Source organism: Rattus norvegicus, chromosome 11 (genome assembly GCF_021556685.1).
Source record: "Rattus norvegicus strain SHRSP/BbbUtx chromosome 11, alternate assembly SHRSP_T2T, whole genome shotgun sequence".
In the NCBI taxonomy this organism is placed as follows: Eukaryota; Metazoa; Chordata; class Mammalia; order Rodentia; family Muridae; genus Rattus; species Rattus norvegicus.
Window position 1 is genome coordinate 96740596 of NC_141544.1, and position 18786 is coordinate 96759381.

General features: G+C 52.3%; 4 protein-coding genes across 15 annotated transcripts in view; 2 read left to right on the forward strand and 2 right to left on the reverse strand.

Annotated features, from left to right (window-relative positions):
* Positions 1-341: 341 nt before the first annotated feature.
* Positions 342-10290, forward strand: Ess2 (ess-2 spliceosome associated protein). Of its 10 annotated transcripts, none has more exons than XM_087576666.1 (10): positions 342-528; positions 1394-1562; positions 1645-1740; positions 3548-3780; positions 3867-3950; positions 4291-4424; positions 5131-5233; positions 5832-5941; positions 8055-8170; positions 8728-10290. In XM_087576666.1, exons 5-10 carry the CDS (start codon positions 3935-3937, stop codon positions 9005-9007), a joined length of 759 nt encoding a protein of 252 aa, XP_087432792.1. In that variant the 5' UTR covers positions 342-528; positions 1394-1562; positions 1645-1740; positions 3548-3780; positions 3867-3934; the 3' UTR covers positions 9008-10290.
* Positions 10291-11018: 728 nt separating this feature from the next.
* Tssk2 (testis-specific serine kinase 2) lies at positions 11019-12374 on the reverse strand. Its single transcript, NM_001012019.1, has one exon. It carries the CDS (start codon positions 12304-12306, stop codon positions 11230-11232), a length of 1077 nt encoding a protein of 358 aa, NP_001012019.1. The 5' UTR covers positions 12307-12374; the 3' UTR covers positions 11019-11229.
* Positions 12375-15374: 3000 nt separating this feature from the next.
* Tssk1b (testis-specific serine kinase 1B) lies at positions 15375-16798 on the reverse strand. The gene has a single exon (NM_001011900.1). It carries the CDS (start codon positions 16680-16682, stop codon positions 15585-15587), a length of 1098 nt encoding a protein of 365 aa, NP_001011900.1. The 5' UTR covers positions 16683-16798; the 3' UTR covers positions 15375-15584.
* Positions 16799-18405: 1607 nt separating this feature from the next.
* Positions 18406-18786, forward strand: part of Dgcr2 (DiGeorge syndrome critical region gene 2) — a 50491-nt gene continuing 50110 nt past the window's right edge. For 2 of the 3 annotated variants that reach the window (XM_087576668.1, XM_087576669.1), the window contains exon 1: positions 18460-18764. In XM_087576668.1, the coding sequence (XP_087432794.1) occupies positions 18686-18764 (79 nt within the window). In that variant the 5' untranslated portion in view covers positions 18460-18685. 3 annotated transcript variants of the gene reach the window in all.

Consider the following 18786-nt stretch of genomic DNA (forward strand, 5'->3'; position numbering starts at 1 on the left):
CCCTTTTGTTCTTTCTTTTCATTTAAATTTCGTTAGATAACTCTATGGGAAGAATTGTCTTAGTGTTATTTTTCTGAGTTTGGAAGTCATATATAACAGAATTTTTTGAAGTATTTATAATGTCTTTGAAGCATCTGCAATACATATATTTTAAGAATTGCTTGTAACAGAGGGACTGTGGCGTCAGTCACCCCACAGCTCCCCCTAGTGACCACAGTCTAGACAGGCATAAGCAACGCGGTCGGGATAAAAGACTACAACTCCCTTAATATCCGGCGCTCCAGTGACATCATTGGAGCGCCGGCTTTGTTACAAAAATACTGTTTCTCCATTGGCTGACTGTTGGAGCGGTGCCGACGCCGCCCGGGCGGTTCTGGGATAGCGATGGGGACGCCCGGGGTCTCGGCGGGTGCTCTCTTTCTGTCCTCTGCGTCCGCGCCCCCGAGGAAGCGCGCGGCTGGGGAGGCCGGAGAGGCCGGGGTTGCGAAAAGCAAGCAGCGGGTCCTGGATGAAGAAGAGTACATCGAGGTACCAGTTCAGTGCGAGCACTGGCGACTTCCGGGCCCCTCCCCCGATTCGCGTCACTCTCTAGTCCTTTGAATGTTTTCTGGTCCTGCCACTCTCAGCCTCCCATGGAAGCGTAACAACTGTCTTTGAGTTTGGAAAGCATTGAAAACCAAGGAAACAGTGAAGAAATGGGCATCTAGTTTTCTGCTGAGGGTCAAGGAAATAGTTTCTTGTAGTATAGGTAGAATTTTGACAAGTTTATCGAGGACGATTTCCTGGAAGGCTGTAAAGTGTCAAAGGCTTGGGGTCCCGGAATTAGACAGTGGAACTGGCCACGTCATTGAGTGGGTCTCAGTTGCTCTTCGAATTAAGGGTTCCACTGCAAACACGCTGGAGGACAGGCTGACATAGGGTTGGTTTTAGACTGGTTAGATTTAGGACACGTCTGGGATATGCTGGCTTGTACTATCGCCGTGCAGCTGACTCTACAGACTTGCAGCTTCACAGCAAGGTCTGGCTGGAGATGAAATCTTGCGGACTTCATCCTGTGGTGGTGGTGGTGGTAGTGGGGACAGGCTTTCAAGAGAAAGGTTTGGATTGAAATGAAAGTTTATGGGTGGGATGAGGGTGACAATGTACACATTAGTCTGTCCTGGTGTTCTAGATGGGGCCAGCAAAGAGAAAGGGCAGTTAGTGAGGGGTTTCATGGGCTTCAAGAGATCGTTGAGTCATGTTAAATAATACATCAGAGCCATGTGGGATGAACAGCCTTACTAGAAAAAACGCCTCTAAACTGTCTTGCAGATCACAGTCGTCCAGGTAATCAGAAGGGAGAGGTCTAAGGGGTGGAACGTGATGCCAACTCTGGGCTTTATTCTGATTGCAGGGACTTCAAACAGTTATCCAGAGAGACTTCTTCCCTGATGTGGAGAAACTACAGGCACAGAAGGAGTACCTGGAGGCTGAGGAAAATGGAGATTTGGAGCGCATGCGCCAGATTGCCATCAAGTTTGGCTCTGCCTTGGGCAAGATCTCTCGGGAACCTCCGCCACCGTGTAAGAGGAGGCTGCTGTAAGGGCTTAGGGGAGGCCTGTTGTCACCTAAGACTCACTCTAACTTCCAATTTGCTTCCCTCAGACGTTACTCCAGCCACCTTTGAAACTCCTGAGGTACACCCGGGCTCTGGTGTGCTAGGCAGCAAGCCCCGGCCCCAGGGCCGAGACCCAGAGGATGGTGAGTGTGTGAGTGAATTCACTTCTTTGGTCTCATGGTCAAGACTTGCCTGGGAATCATATTCTTGTGAATTTTCTCAGGGTTCATTTCATCTTTGAGGGGGTCTCCTAAGTATCAACTTTTGGGATCAGAGACACTGGTCTGGGAGGCAGAAGAGCCGAGGCCAGCTCCTGATTGTGGAGAAGCTATGTTCTCTGCCTCTGGCCTATCTCTGGAAGGAGAGCCCAGTCTGCGTCCAGTGTGCCAGCCTTTGCCTTGTGGGCTTTGTGGGCTTACAAGGCTCTTCATTGACGTCTTCTGATGACATCTCAGGGCCCTCTACCTCCTTTCTGTCTCTCTCCCTTCAGGTGTTAATTGTTTGGGCTAAGAGGCAGAAGCTCGTCTGGACGCTGAGTTCTTGATCTTTTGTGTAAAGTTGGAGCCACCTGGGACTCTAATCCTCACTGTCTTTGGTTTTCTGATTTGTTTGTTTTGTTGAGACCAGAGAGTCTCACTGTGTTTCCTTCACCGTTCAGGAGGCATTTCCGTTTATTGCTGTCCCCCTAATTACTAACTGGCAAGCCCTCCCGGAGAGCAAGGTCTAGGTCTTGCTTCCACCAGTGTGCTCCACATTTAGTGCACATTTAGGACACATGGTGTATCGTACCTTCAGCAGACACATGTAGAACAGATGAAGCCTGTTTCGTCAACAGCCCAGCCTTTTCTGCCATGGACATGTTATGTTAGTAGTTATTCTTGGAGCTTAGCCCTTAATTGAAATACAGGAGAGTAATAGGGCAATTGGAAGATGTTCTTTTTATACATTCCAGTAAACATAGGAGTTCGTGTAATTACACATGCAGGAAACGGGCTTCAAAAGGCTGTAATTTCTGTAGGTGTGAGGAATAACAGTAGAATGGAGCCCAGGTTTGCCCTGTTCGTTCGTTCGTTCGTTCGTTCCTTCCTTCCTTCCTTCCTTCCTTCCTTATTTATTTATTTATTTTGAAACAAGATTTCTCTGTGTAGCCTTGGCTGGCCTTGAGATTGCTCCTAGATCAGGCTAACCTTGAGCTCAGATAATCCATCTGCCTCTGCCTGCCTCCTGGGTGCTGGAATTAAAGACATGTGCCACCACCACCACCTGGCCCAAGTTTGCCCTTTTCTAGCCTCAGGACTTGAACTTATAACCATTGTTTGGCATTGACTGGCACACAGCCTGTGGTCAAGACTGTCAGTAGAACGGACAAGAAACCTCAGCTTCACATGCCCCCCTGAAATTTGCAGTGCTACCTCTACAATCTGGGTAGCAGGATTGAAGTGGTTGATTGGCTTTTTGGCCCAGGGTCTGTGTGGTGCTCCCTGGGTCATATGGGCCTTAGGAATTAACTGTCATGCCCTGAGGCATCAGTGGCCTCTACTCACCTTTAATATCCATCAGAAAGGGAAGGCAAAGATAATTCCAGGAAGGAAAGAGGAGCTTGTGGGGCTCTGGAGGTAGAATCTACATGATTAATGCGCTTTGGGCAGCGGAAGAGCCTACTAAGCTGTCATGAGCTTTGGCTTTAGTGTCTGACCCCGCCGCTTCCCTAGTCAACCAGACCCCAACTTCTCTTGGCATCCAGAAGATGAATGGAGCTGGCCAGTCAGCTGTGGTTGCCACCTGGGTCTGCCTGAACAGTCGGAGTTTGTTGTGTCACCCAGCAGGAACTAGTGTTCTAGCTCTTACAGAGTGGGGTGGTTCCTGAGGTTAGCTGTGTCATATTCCACAGCCCTACAGTGGTAATCATGCTGTGTGTGGTATTGTGTTTCCCTGCTTGTGACCCCTTAGCAGGAGAGGCTGGAGAGGAGGAGGAGAAGGAGCCGCTGCCCAGCTTGGATGTCTTTTTGAGCCGCTACACAAGCGAGGACAATGCCTCTTTCCAGGAGATCATGGAGGTGGCCAAGGAAAAAAGCCATGCTCGCCATGCGTGGCTGTACCAGGCTGAGGAGGAATTTGAGAAGGTAGCCCTGGAGCTTGAAAACAAAGGCACCTTCTTTTGGGATGGAGTCCCAGGGCCACAGGTACAGGGTCTGGGTGCCTCTCTGACCCTACTTTCCCCCCATGTCACTATAGCGACAGAAAGATAATCTTGAACTCCCATCGGCAGAGCACCAAGCCATTGAGAGCAGTCAGGCTGGAGTGGAGACCTGGAAGTACAAGGCCAAGAACTCTCTCATGTACTATCCCGAGGGTGAGTGAGTAGGGCGGAGGGACAGGACAGAAGACAAGTGGTCTGTCTTGTTACCTTTGAGCCAGCTTTTAAAGTCTGTGTGTATGCGTTCACTTGCAGCGTGGACCATAGACAAGTCCTGGTTCATCCTGGGGTTGGGGAAATGTGTGACATTTTGGGGACATTGTGGTCTCCTCTGCTGCTTTGTTCAGGGTCTGTGAGCTAAGGTGTCTCTGCTGCTAGGGGTGACTTAGCTGAGGAGGTAAACTTTGAGCCTCCAGGCTGCATGACTTGTAAGGCTGAGGTGAGGCATAGGGCTTCCTACCCCTTGGCTTTCTGCTACCTTATTCTTCATTGATAGGTGTCCCTGATGAAGAGCAGTTGTTTAAGAAGCCACGGCAGATAGTACACAAGAACACACGTTTCCTCCGGGACCCCTTCAGTCAGGCTCTGAGCAGGTCCCAGCTTCAGCAGGCAGCTGCCCTCAATGCCCAGGTGAGCTAGCAGAACCAGCAGCAGCTGAGTAGGTACACTGGGAAGACTGTGGAGAGGTGTGCCTCTCCTATCTTGGTTGTCCTTCAAGTTAGGATTTTCCCGAGGCTAGATGGAGCTTACTTGTCAAAACTATGCAGCCCCTGTGTGGCAGGACCTGTACCTCCTTTTGGCCCCTTCCATTGGAGCTAGACATATGACCTATGGGGTCCAGCCCTGTACCAACCCCTAAGATGTTGACCAGAGAGGAGAGAAGCTTCTGGACGCCATACCTATATTCGTATACCGTACATACATGTCATACTATATAGCTCTCAGGGAGCTGAGGAAAGCCGTGTATACTGGGAAATAGCCTTGCAACTAAGAGCCTGGGATCAGGATGAGTGAGTGCCCTCAGTATCCCCAATCATCATGGGGTTGGAGGCGAAGCAGGAGATGGGAAGACTCAGATACCGCAGAGGAGAGCCAGCACTGGCCCTCTGTAGCATTGCAACCCAAAAGGCTCTTCCTTGGGTGGAGGGAGGGGCACCCTTTACTTGATGTTTGCTGCTACAGTTCCTCAATGTCCTTGGGGAAAGGTGAGAATGGGGTTTCTCCTAGAGCTGCAGCTCTTTCCCGGGGAGGAGAAGTGCTTCCTGTGTGCACCTCAGCACCTACCATAGTCAGCTGCGTAGAGCCCCTGACACTGGTCTGTCTCTGCTTCTTCCAGCACAAACAGGGCAAGGTTGGCCCTGATGGCAAGGAGCTCATTCCCCAGGAGTCCCCCAGAGTGGGTGGCTTTGGATTCGTTGCTACTCCTTCTCCTGCTCCTGGTAAGAAATAGGCTATAAGCCCAGGCTAGACAGGACTGTGCACAGGCTAGAGTCCTACATGAGACCTGAAATGCCTCAGGTTGCTCTGGTCTTGCCTGTGGGGTGAATGGGCAGACTGCTGCAGGTATGCACAGTTATAGATGTAAGTTTGGAGAGTTCTGTAGGTGGGGAGGTTCTGGACACTAATCCCACTGTCTCTGCAAGGGAGGCAGGTGAGCCTTGGCTGTCCTTAGTGCTGCACTGCACACTGGCCTCCACACCAGGAGCTGGCTGCTGTAATGACACCGTAGGGTGTCACATGTGAAGGCACCATATGATTGCACTGGCATTTAGGAAACCTTGGAAAGCAAATGTTTTCTTCTGTTGACACCCCTGGCCCTGTGCTAGGATAGTGTCCAATAGACCCACTTTCCCTGACCTAAATACAGAATACAGTTATCTTGTCTTGGTGCTCTGCTGTCGTTGAATTTTCTCATCAAATGGTGAGGGAAGGAGAGGTGTTTGTTGGCCTTAATGTCAGCTAGGCTACATGTATTAGGAAGCAAGAAAACTGCCGAATTAGGTACTCTGGCCTAAGGTGTGTGCTCTCCCCTTGCAGGTATGAATGAGTCCCCACTGATGACGTGGGGAGAGGTTGAGAACACACCCCTGCGAGTTGAAGGATCTGAGAGCCCCTATGTGGACAGGACACCTGGACCCACGTTCAAGGTGCGTTGTGCTAGCAAGAGTCAGTCTGGGGCTCTATGTGAATGCCTTAGAATGAGCTGCTTGGCACTCAGCACAGACACTGCACTTGTGCAGAAGAGGGCGTTCTGGTAGTACTGTCAAACAGATGTGGAAGAGTGGAGGCCATGCCAAGGCAACAAGGCAGGCCCAGAGGCTTTACTGTCACACATTCAGACCAGGAACTCCAAATGCACTGTAGTCATGAAGGCTATGGGATACCATGTGTGTCCCCAGAAGGACTGTGTGCTAGCCTCTGGTTACATAGCATAGTTAAAGATACAGTATGAACCCAGTATTGTAGCTGTGGGTTGAATGGAGGTCAAGACCTAGAGCAGACCAGAAAGTCTGAGTCAGGTAGGGCTTGGTATACATCATGTGGCCCTATCAGGTGGAGCAGGAAACTAAAGGCAGGCAGACAGCACATCCCATCAGGGGGCCTCTGATGGCTTGGGTGTGTGGGTGAGCAATAATGCCCCTGAGAGCTATGGGGAAAAGGCTTCTGGAAGTTTATGTGTAAAACAATGTCTGGTGTAGTTTGGAAAGTGAACAAAGAAAGGTCTCTGATACTTGAGAGCATCTGTACTATGAGCATGCTGAGACCAGTGACTCACAGTATGCATGGGCAGGCCAAGAATGTGAATCTTCTTTGGAAACCCAGTGGATCAGTGCAGTGCTGAGTAAATAGACAGATATGCTTTAGTGGCTGGGTCACAGATCATCCTAAGCCAGACCTTTCCAAACTGCCTGTGATCAGTTTGGAATGCAGTGGGAAAGGATCCCGTTAGTGCAGCAGCTCAGTCAGAGTCACCAAGGATAGCATAGCTCTCAGAAAGTGAGCATCAGACTTCTGCTGTGGCCTCATCCAAGCCACAGGCCCCCAACATGGCCCTGGGGTCCCTAGAGCAGAGTGTAGAGGTTGTGTACTACATACACACCTAGACAAATCATAGGTGAAGATTTTGAAGGTCTTGGTTGTTACCATGTCTGGGATGTAAGAGGATGTAACAGGAGAAAACAACAACCAAGATGCTGTGTGGCCTAGGCTCTGACTGGGTGCACAGGAAGCAACAATAGAGCCCAGTGGCCTCTACCAAAGCAGAGAATTCTGAGACAAAATAAGCCCTGGGCTGGCTCTGCAGGGGACAGGGCAAGTGTAGCTGTGTCCTTTGTTGCCCAAGTGTCAAGCAGGATGAAAGCTGGGGAGGGTATGGAACAGACGATGTTTCAGATGGTGCAGGATGGCCTGGCCTTTGCAGATAAAGTAAACTAGGTCCTGGTAGCATCAAAGGAAGTTCCAGAAAGTGAAGACCTTCAACATAAACAGTTGTAAAAACAGCTAGAAGGTAACATGCTTTAAACTGTTACTGTTTGTTTAATCTTGTTCTTGTTTTGTGCTGTGCTGGGTATTTTACCCAGGACCTGGTTCCTGTACACACCTCCCATCTGAAGGGCTGGGACTCGAGCTTTTGTTTATTTTTGTTTCTTGTGACAGGGTTTTACCATGTAGCTCAAATTTGCCTGAAACTCACTATGTGGGTCAAAACTGCCCTTAGACTCAGAGCTCTGCCTCCCGAGTGTTGAGACTGAAGGCTTGCACCACCACTCCAGCTCTCAGCCCTTTGTTTTGCTTTGTTTTATATTTATTTATTTGTGTGAGCATGTGTATAAGCATACGTAACACATGGCACAGCACATGTGTGGAGTCAGAGGACAGCCTGTAAAATGGTTCTCTCCACCCTGTGGGGTCTCAGGAGGAGATCCAAACCCAGTTGTCAGTCTCTTAACACCTTTACCACTGGCCATTTTGGGTTTTTTGTTTGTTTGTTTCTTAACACAAGGTCTCACTGTGTAGCCCAGGGTGTCCTCAAATTCTACAGTCTTCTGCCAGTTGCTGGAATTTCAGGAATAGACCACCATGTCCACTTGGGGGTGAGGGTATTGGGAAGCCTTTTGATAGGCTATTGGGAAAGACGAGTAACTAGGATTGTAGCAGCCATGAGGAAAAGGTTGCACAATAGCTGTTCTTCTGGATAATGGACTGCCTGGCCAGGTAGCAGCTCCAGCACAGGTCACCCACATGCTTGCTTCCCTGTAGATCTTGGAGCCAGGACGCAGGGAGCGTCTGGGCCTGAAGATGGCCAATGAAGCAGCTGCCAAAAACCGGGCCAAGAAGCAGGAAGCATTGAGGAGAGTGACAGAGAACTTGGCCAGGTGAGAGCGGCTGGGTCCCTGGTTAGGCGTGGGAGCAGAGATAAGTTTGTGCCTGTCTCATTCCTACTCTCTCAGCCTCCAAGGCCATGTGTGTACATGGCTTGACGAACAGAGCCCAGAGGACATCCACAGGGTTCTTCTCTAAGTGCTGTGGCTGCTTCTCTGCTGCAGAGTGTGGCTTTATGTGGAGCAGGCTAGGAAGTCCTCTCTCATCTTTCCTCAGTATCCTTGGCTTTTCCCTAAGAGATACCTTTTGGCTCCTTACCCAACTACACGAGCTCCTGTTAGTCCTGTGGAGTCAATGTCATTCGAGTTACATAGCTATGGGTGGGAGACTCCGGCTCTCAAAAGTCTGTGATTCATTCAGCCCCACAGCCAAAGGAAGCAGTTCCATAGGGCCTCAGGTTTGGCCTGACTGCTCTGTGAACAGTGTTCTCCTTCTCAGCTCAGACTGACCATGTCTCTTGATAGGGCTCCTCCTGAAGGGCTGAAGGAGGCCTTGCATTAAGCAGCCCTTACCCCTAACATGGTTGCTTTCTTCTGCTCCTTCTCTACAGTCTTACTCCCAAAGGCCTGAGCCCAGCCATGTCCCCAGCCCTACAGCGCCTCGTAAGCAGGACAGCCAGCAAGTATACGGATCGTGCCCTGCGGGCCAGCTATACACCATCCCCAGCACGCTCTACCCACCTCAAGACCCCAGCTGGTGGGCCGCAGACACCCACAAGCACACCAGCCCCTGGGTCTGCTACACGCACACCTCTCACACAAGACCCAGCCTCCATCACAGACAATCTGCTGCAGCTCCCTGCCCGGCGCAAAGCTTCAGACTTCTTTTAAAGCCAGGCCTGGCTGGACCTGTGGATATTTTGTAGGACACTGTGGAGCGTCGAGGGCAGCTTTGTACTCCTCAGAGGATCCAGGCCTTGGAGCCCCAGGCCACAGGCAGTTGACTATTCCAGGAACCACAAGTATACAGTGCTGCTGCATGACCAGGGTGGCACATCATGCTAACTACTCTCTTGGGAGTATAGCGTTGGTGCTGTCCCCCAGGGCCCTGCTGAAACTGCCTTCTAGTAAACCCCCAATTGAATCTCATTAAAGAACACCTGGCACTGTCTGGCCGGGCTGCCGATCCATGTCCTGGGGCCCATGTGGGTGTCTTGGGATCTCGGGGTTAGAAGCAAGGGGCTCTAGGGGAGGAAACCTTGGCTCACAGAGCTGCCTTCTATGCTGAGATCACCCCAGAGCCTTCTACTGTAAAGGGTAGCACAGACCCCAAACATTGCACCATTGCGCTCATGGGCCTCTCAGCCAGGGCTGACCATTGGGTCTGTTGGTTATGGGAGGCTCACCAGAACCAATCCTCTTCCTGTGACTTGAGCAAGTTCCTCCCAGCAATCTGGCTGCCTCCCAGTGTTTTCAGCTCTGCCTACTGGACTCTGCTGAGACACCAGCTTTACCTCAGCCTGAGCTGTACTCTGAGAAGAGTGTGGACTACCTGCAAACTAGAGGCCAGCTATGCCTGTGAGCCTGTGCCTACAGAAAGACCTAAAGGGTCCCTGCTCAGCCTAACAGAGTCAAAACACTGATCTAGTTTTCAGGCCTCAAGTGGCTTCCTAGGGCCGCCCTCTGAACAGCCCAAGCTGTTGAGGCAGCCTGAAGCACACCAGAGTCTTCTCACTCTTGATCTTGCTTCGATTCCATGAGAGCCACCTTTTCTAGTCTGCTGGCATTGGGCCTATCAAGCCCAGCACTCACGTTCTCTGGAGACCACCAAGGTTGGGTACCTTCCTCCTCGGGCCTTGTACTTAGTTTTTGTCAGTTTGACAGAAGCTAGGATCACCTGGGAAGACAGAACCTCAATTGGAGAATTACCTCATCAGATTGGCCTGACAGCATGTCTGCAGGCATTTTCTTGTTGCTAATTGATAGTGGTGCTTGGGCAAGTGGTGCTGGGTTGTGTAAGAAAGCCTCGGAGGAAGCTAGAAAGGAAGCCAGCCAGGAAGCAGCACTCCTTCATGGTTTCTGCTTCAGCTCCTACTTGAGTTCCTGCTCTGGCTTCCCTCAGTGATGGACTGTGACCTGAATGTGTGAGCTGAATAAACCATTTCCTCCCTTAAGTTACTTTTCTATCAAGTGTTTAGTGTTTTCTATCAAGGCAACAGAGACAAACTAGGCCAGGCCTCTACTAACCAGAAGCTCCCCACAGTGAGGCAACCCTGGGACCCTCAGGGCTGGAGCTGGGATCTTCTGCTCAGGAAGCTTGAGATTTAAACCAAGGATTCCTCCAGTAAGAGAAAGCAGATACTGGAGACAGGGAGAATGGGTGTGATCTGGGTGCTGGCCACCTCCAGCATTTGGCCAGTATGAGGGAGTCTTTAAGGAGAGGTGGAACCAGGAAATGGTGCCTAAGGAACTTTGATTGAGGGCTGCTAAGGGTCTACATTGCAGGTCTACAGAATGGGTAAAATAGCAACAAGTTTCCAGGCGGGCTGCCCCATTCCTGGGGATGGTGAGGGTGAGACTTGCACAGGAAAGGTCTGAATTTGATTGCCCCTGAAGTGAATGGACAATGAGCACTGTGTAAGAACAAAACAGGGGCGGGGTGGCTTGTATTGCTTAAGATAAGAGAGAGGCATGGAGCTGTCCAGTGCTAGAGGCCTTGGGGATGGAGGAAAGTCAGAAGCCAACATGTGTGAGCCTAGCAAAAGGACCTTGATAGAGGTCCCCCTGCCACAGGCCTCACTGAGTCTGCCTGTGCCTGTGTACAGGTTCCTAAACCCCTGTGCTGGAGATCCCCGCGCTGGATGAGTCCTAGAGAAAAAGACTCCCCACTGGGCACTCTCAATGCTTGTATACACTTTGTGGTTTATTTGGTGGTCAGTAATTAATGGCTTTGCTACGAAGTGGAAGAAAGCTAATAGAACGTAATCAAAATAGTGGTTTAATTGACGGATTTTACTTGTTCCTTGCACCTGTGCCTTCTTCAGCTCCTACCTCCTACTTAGCTTATGTGGGTGCAGACTGCACACCATGATCCCCCAGGGCCCTCTCCGCCACTAGGTACTTGCTTTCCCCACCTCAGCTCCAGAGATGTGATGGTCTTTAGCTCTGGAAGTCTCCGCCAGCCTCTCCTCCATCCTGTCTTCATTCTCAGGTGCTACCAGCAGCCGGTGCTGGGGTTTGCTCCCCAGTTTGTGGTCAGGCCGGTGTTCGGGTCTTGAGCCTGGTCGAGTATCCAACTTGCAATCAGCTCGATACTTGCCTTCCCCCTCCCTCTTGAAGGAGGCAGAAGACATGGCTTTGGGCTTGGGGGGCTGAAGCCACGAGTGGCTGAGGATCTCATCAATGTGCAGCCTCCGGTTGACATCTGGCTGTAGGATGCGGTAGATGAGGTCCTTGCACTCACCAGTTAGATTCTTGGAGCGTGGGAAGTCCACTCGGTGCTCCTTCTGGATGCGCAGCATCTTTTTGATGTCAGAGTCATCGTAGGGCATGGAGCCACAGACCATGATGTAGAGGATCACACCCAGGCTCCAGATGTCATACACCTTGGGCTGGTAGGGGATGCCCTGCAGCACCTCGGGGGCCGCATAAGCTGCTGACCCACAGAAGGTTTTGCTGAGGACGATGCGCCCGCTCCCGTCCCGCAGGCAGCGCTTGGAGAAGCCGAAGTCAGACAGCTTGATGTTGAAGTCCTTGTCAAGCAGAAGGTTCTCACACTTGAGGTCTCGGTGGACGACATCCAGATCATGGCAGTACTTGACGGCTGAGGAGAGCTGGCGGAACATCTTGCGTGCCACATCCTCGTGCAGGGCTCCTCGGCACTTGATGAACTCGAGGAGGTCGCCCTGGACGCCCAGCTCCATGACAATGTAGATGCGTCCATCAGAGGTCTCAAAGATCTCATAGGTCTTAATGATGGAACGGTGGTTGACAGTCGCCAGGATGTCCATCTCCCTAGGAAGGAATCTCTCCACAAAGTCAGTGGGTGTTTTCTTGCGGTCTATGATCTTGACTGCCACATTGAACTTGAGGCGCTCTGAGTAGGCAGATTTGACTTTTGCATAGGAGCCCTTGCCCAGATTGATTCCCACGATGTAACCCTTCTTCCTTAGGACCGCGGCATCGTCCATGGTGCCAGGAGCGGCCGGTGCCGCCGCCCTCTACATCCCCTCCCCACACGGGCCAGCAGGCATTGTCCTCATTCCCACTGTGGGGAGGCGTCTGGCTGGGCTGGGCCTGGAGTGGAACGCTCAGCATTGTCACCAAGTGACCAGCGAATGAAGTCATAAAGCTGGGCTGCTGGGAGTGGGGACTAGGCTTGGGGGAATGGGGCCCCTGGACGGAAGCCAGGAAGGCCTAGAAGGAGCACCCCCTCCCCACCCACTGGAATGAAGCTGGCATTCAGGCCTGTGGTAACCCTCCCTGGCCCTTTTTCTTGCTGTGACTTCGTTGTCACCAGTGAGGCCCAAAGAGAAGCCATACAGGTTCAGTCTCTGTTTCACTGTGGGGCCATGGGAGTCGGGCCTGTGTCGGTCCTCACTTGACTGGACCCAGTTGGTTGGGGTTTGAAGAAAACTTCCTATGAGTTTGTGTCAGTCAGTGGAAGCTGCCCAGGTCCAGTCAGTCCAGTGGTGGTTCCAGTCTACTGGATGAAAGCAGCCCCGTGTCTGGGGCCTGGAGTTGGCAAGGGTCTTTGGGCTACAGAGTGGGCAGATGACCCACATCCCTGGTGAACAGGTGTGTGGGGGTGGGAGGGTAGGTTGTACAAGAGGATGGACTGAGGGTCCAGGTAGGCAGGTGCATGCTTGGGAGAGTGCGGTGTGGAAGATAGGGAGACTTCAACCAGATGTACAAGGTGGCGAGGTACCCAAGCAGACAAGCGCTGAGAATGGTTCAAGTGTAAGTCAGGGAAGAAAAAGGTCATGGAGCTTTTGTCTGCAAATGATCGGCAGCCCCTATAGAGCCTAACACCCTTTTAAGATGGTTGCTGTTAGGAAGAGAAGCCAGGTGACTTTGGGATGCATGTGGAGCCCCAGGGCCTCGGGCCAGAGCAGGCATCTGAGGGTCGAGGGGAGGGGAGAGGGTTACGAAAAGCCAATGGGCCTGGTAGTGAGGAGGGGACTGTGTTAGGCTTGGTGCTGGACAGCCCAGGGATTGATAGCCCTTAGCGTTGCCCATGAAGAGCAAGCTTGGAGTTTTGTGAGCAGGTGAGCCAGGCCACATGAAGGGCTGTGGCAATGCTCATTATTCGCAGTTGGAGTGTCTTGTGTTTTGTGCATGGATGTTTGTTTTGCAAGGTGGCATCATCTGTCCATCTTCCTGGCTCCTTTAGAAGTCCCATGCTCATTTTCACATCCCACAGATGAAAGTCAAACACTTTCAGTGAGTTGCCAGAATGTGTAAGTGCTGTGCTCAGAGGGCAAGCAAGAAGGCCCATTTCTAGATGGGAGGTGGGACAGACAGCATCAAACAGGAAGTGACATAGGCGCAGAGGGGAACAAGAATACACCATAGAGGCCACCTTGAAGTTCTGGTTCTAATGCCCATGAGTGACACACACAGCAGGAGCCCTTGTGTCACTTCTATCTCAACTGTCTCCTCATTGAATTTTAAGCAGCCTCAGGCCACCTTGGTGTCTTCTGTCCCCAAAACCTTGGCAAAAACCACAGAGGTGAAAAGCCAGGTGCCTACACACTTCTCAGAACACCCCACCACTAGCCCCATGTCTTGGAGCCTTCTGCCCCATGCAGGTTTCTTCATGGCAGTGCTGCTCAGAGTCTGTACTATGCCTGAACCCTAGATACTTGGTTCTCACAGCAAAGTTCACAGAAGCAGGCTGTAAAGTGTTGTTTGGTCCCAGAAGGCTTTGAGGACAAACCCCCTTGCTGAGCCTGGGGAGATGGGCAGTCTTCAAAGGTGAATTGGTGAAGCGCAAGGCCCTGGGTTCGGTCCCCAGCTCCGAAAAAAAGAACAAAAAAAAAAAAAAAAAAGGTGAATTGGCAAGTATGCTTATGGCGTACATGTTGGGGTGGGTGGGGCACTGATGGGCAGGTCAGCAGGTAGCACTGAAATCCTGTCTGAGCATGGGAGGATGTAGCCTGGGTATTGCTGTGAACACTGGGAGGCAATGGGTAGAAAAGCATACAGTAGGGCAAAGGTGGGCTGGATGTGGTGTGGGTGCAAGGACAAGTCCAGGAACTCACTGAACACCACTTTTCTAGGGTACTTGGCACTGGTGTCTTCCCAAGGTAGAGATATAGGTGGGTTCAGGGTTGAGATGAGTCTAAATGTTTTTGGTTTTGTGTATTAAACCCATAGATGTTCATGATGTTGCCCAGAGTGAGGTGAAGGAAGGGGCCACAACGGCAAGGTGAGGACTGCCTGGGTCATGATGTAAGCAAGGCAGGCAGCACATGGGAACCAGTGGTGTCAGGTGCAGGCTATGCCCATTTGGAATACCAATAGCCGCCTTCCTGCCCATAGAGTTCCGACATGCTGCCAGTTTTGCTTTGCAGAGGTCAGCTTCCAGCTCTACTGGGGCATGATTGGAGGGGAATGGGATACAGTCAAAAGCTATACAGGGCTGTGGGGCATGCTTGAGTTAGCTAGTGGAGCCCCTACTCCTGGGCTGGGAAACAGCAGTGTGTAGCAACTTAGAGCACAGTTGAGGACTGAGTACCAGCTGGACAGGGAGGAACGTGTCCTAGGCTGGACTGCTAAGCAAGTCCCAAGAGGGACTATAGGGCTGGTCAGTATGCCTTCTGTACTCTCCCCAGCCCTCAGGCATGGTCATGCAGCCTGCAGCCCTGGGATAGTGTTAAAACACCTGCCTGACCCTGAGCCCCTGATGCAGGAAGCCAGCTCTCCTGGTGCAAGACAGGGCTTTGGCTTCCAGCCCTCCTTCTTCTACAGGCAGTCATGTTCATCCTTGGGCTAGCCTCCCATTGTCTTCTCTCCACCCTTCTTTGCACTCCTCAGCCTCCCTCTGGAAGTTATCTTCTTCTTATCTTCCGTGGGCTCTGCTCCTCCAAATGCCCCCCCTCCCCCAACCAGCCTTTCACTGGTACAACTGCCTCACCTCGGCCTAAGGACACAGTCTGGGCTTGGGGCGCAGGAATGGACTTCCCTATGAGTGACGATTTGCAGTCTCACAGGAAGACAAGGGGAGCCCAGGACTACAGTGATCTGGGTAAAGACATTCACCTGAGGGTGTGCACCCATATAGTGGTTTATTGCTTCTTTAGCCATGTGAGTTACCAAGTTCAAAGGAGGGGGAGAAGAAAGTGACGAAAATAGCTCATCCGGGAGTGTCTTCCTTCTCTCTCTCGTCCCTTGACTTCTAGGCTCAGGCTTCAAGCCATGAGCTCTGCCTCCTTCCCTGCTGGCCCCCTGGGCTGCAAGAGGCTCACTAAGTATGTGTCTCTGAAGGCTGTTGGGGATGCCCTTCCTCTGTGGCCCTGTTCAGTTCGCTGCTGAGGCCCACGTTCTCTGACTGCCTGGCCACCTGCACATTATCTTCCTGGGGTTTTGTCTCAGATTGGGCCTCAGCTCGTGCCTCTTCCTTAGGCTCCAACTTGGTGGCAGACTTCTTATCAGCACCAGGTTCAGGGGTCCATGAGGGCTCAGCGGCCCGGGAGCTTTCCCCTTCCTTGTTGATGGCTCCAGAGGACAGACCTCGAGTCTTGGGCTGCACCCAGCAGTGGCTGAGGATCTCATCAATGTGCAGCCTCCGGTTGACATCTGGCTGCAACATTCGGTAGATGAGGTCCTTGCACTCACCAGTCAGGTGTTTGGAGCGTGGGAAGTTGACGCGGTGCTCCTTCTGGATGCGCAGCATCTTTTTGATGTTGGAGTCATCGTAGGGCATGGAGCCACAGACCATGATGTAGAGGATCACACCCAGGCTCCAGATGTCATACACCTTGGGCTGGTAGGGGATGCCCTGCAGCACCTCGGGGGCCGCATAAGCTGCTGACCCACAGAAGGTCTTGCTTAATGTCAGCCGACCACTATCATCCCGCAAGCAGCGCTTGGAGAAGCCAAAGTCAGACAGTTTGATGTTGAAGTCCTTGTCAAGCAGAAGGTTCTCACACTTGAGGTCTCGGTGGACGACATCCAGGTCGTGGCAGTACTTGATGGCCGAGGAGAGCTGGTGGAACTTCTTTCGAGCATCATCCTCTTGCAGGGCTCCTCTGGTTTTGATGAATTCAAGGAGGTCACCCTGGACCCCAAGCTCCATGACAATGTAGACCTTGCCATCTGACGTCTCAAAGATCTCATAGGTCTTGACAATAGAGCGGTGGTTTAGCATGGCCAGAATCTCAATCTCCCGGGGAAGGAATTTCTCCAGGAAGTCCGTGGGGGCTTTCTTGCGGTCGATGATCTTGACCGCCACGTTGAACTTTAGGCGCTCAGAGTAAGCGGATTTGACTTTGGCATACGAGCCCTCTCCTAAGTTTATCCCCATGATGTAGCCTCGTCGCTTGAGGACGGCTGCGTCATCCATGGTGCCGGGAGTGCCCAGTGCCTCTGAGGCTGCCCTCTACATCCCTGCCAGACATGGGCCAGCAGTGTTTTCATTTATACTGTGGACAGAGAGTCCTCTGAGCTGGCCAGGCCTGCTGTCCCTGCCTCCTAAGAGGCCCAAGACTCTAACATGGAACTTTCAGCGCCGTCTCCCGGGTGACTTCAGTGGGTGAAGTCACAAAGGAGTAATGCCCAGGGGGAAATGCAGCTATTGCCTGGGGTGCTTTGACTTCGAACCTGGAAGGTCTGCCACTCTACTGGAGCAGACTAAAAGTGAACAAAATGGTTTATGCTTGGCTCTGGCCTGAGGTAAGGGGGTTCATCTTTTAAAAGACCACTTTTAAATTTTTGGGGCCCTGAGACAGACCTGACCTACAGCTGTGAAGATCCTTCGAGTTCTTTATCTCCTGGCCCAGGGGTGGTGGTGGTGGTGGTGGTGGTGGTTGGTGGGTTAGGGAGTTAACACTGTGCTTTCACCGTACCGTTCGGCCAGACTTCTTACTTCCTGTCCTGCTCTTTTCTCTTCCTAACCTTTCCTGGACTCTTAACGGTGGCTCTGCAGGTGGACAGTTGGCAGGAAGTCTGCATTTGGCTGAGTTCCCTCCAAAGGACCTGCCCAACTCCTAGCTCTGAGTGAGCTCCCAGGGCAGATTGCAGTGGTGGTGGGTATGGGGGCAGAAGGCTAAGCCTGGATCTTGTACTGAGTGCCGGGAACGTGTCATAAAACTCTCCAAGTGCCAAGGTAGTACTGGACAGGTACCTCTGCTGCTGTCAGCAAGGAGCTCCCTTTCTGTTGTGACAAGACCTATATCCAACGCCTTGGGCCAAGACCTGGGAAAGTTGGAATATCTGATGGTTCGACCTTGGCTTTATCCACCTATAAGAGTTAGCATCTTTCACTCGCACAGTTCCACGGTTCTATCATTGGTTGGAATCCTGGGCCTTTGGTGGAGGGGCAATAGTGAGTTAGGTATGCTGGAGCTGACTGACCTTACCCCCTTTTCACTTCCTTCCCCTGAACAGATTGGTCCTTCATTTGCTGTCTGTCCTTCCAGGTACATGCTGTTCATGAAGGCAGGTGTGAGTTTAACACGAGGAGCCTTGTTCCCAGGCTTTAGTCTGGTCTCTGCCTGGGCTTTTATCTTCATTGTATAGGCAGCTCCTTCCCTAGATCGGGTCCAGAGACTATGGGCTTCTCTTGTTATTCTGACATCCCTTAAACCATTTCCTCCTCTGTTGTATTCTTTGTGTTGTATTCTTTCCCATCCACAGAGCCTGCTGGTCCTTTATTTTCACTAGAGCTCTTCACTGTCTTCACAGCGGTTCCGCGTTTAGAAGACCACTTTAGGGAATGTGTTGGCACTGGGACAGACCTGGGCTTCCAGGAATAAAGATCATTCAAGTCCAGCTATACTTCTTTGATTCTCTAATCCCCGATCTCCACTCCTACCCACCCCAGCCCTGGCGCCAACACTGTCAGTCCCGGTGACCCTACCAGCTCTAGGGTCCCCTTTGGGTACCTTGCAGCCTTTCTGCGTCCCCCTCCCCCGAGTCCCGCCTCTCGGCTCAGCCAGTGGCACGTCTCATTTCTCTTAGCCCCGCCCACGACCACGCCCATTGCCGCTCAGTCCCTGGGTCTGACCTCTCCTGCTCACGCCCCGCCCGGCGTCTGAAGCTCCGGTACTGCCTCCCACCCCCGCCACCTCCCGCCCAGCTCTGCGTTCATTGGTTAATGCTGGTTGGAGGCGGGGTAGCGCGGGCTGGAGCAGGACGGCCGCCATCTTGCGCGAGCCGGAATCTCATCCCGCTTCTGCGGCCTAGAGTGTGCGCGAGTCGGCATTCTCTTGCTGCGATCCAGCTGGATCCCTTGCCTGCCGTCCCTCTGCCCCAGGCCGGAGTCCGGCCTTCACCCCCTCCTCTCGGCCAGGTCCGGCCTCCCCGCGGGGTCACGCGGCTGCCCCGGGGACGATGAACGGAGGATAAATGGTGCCCAAGGCAGACAGCGGTGCCTTCCTGCTGCTCTTCCTGCTGGTTCTCACTGTCACCGAGCCGCTGCGGCCAGGTGCGCGGCGCTGAGGGTGGGG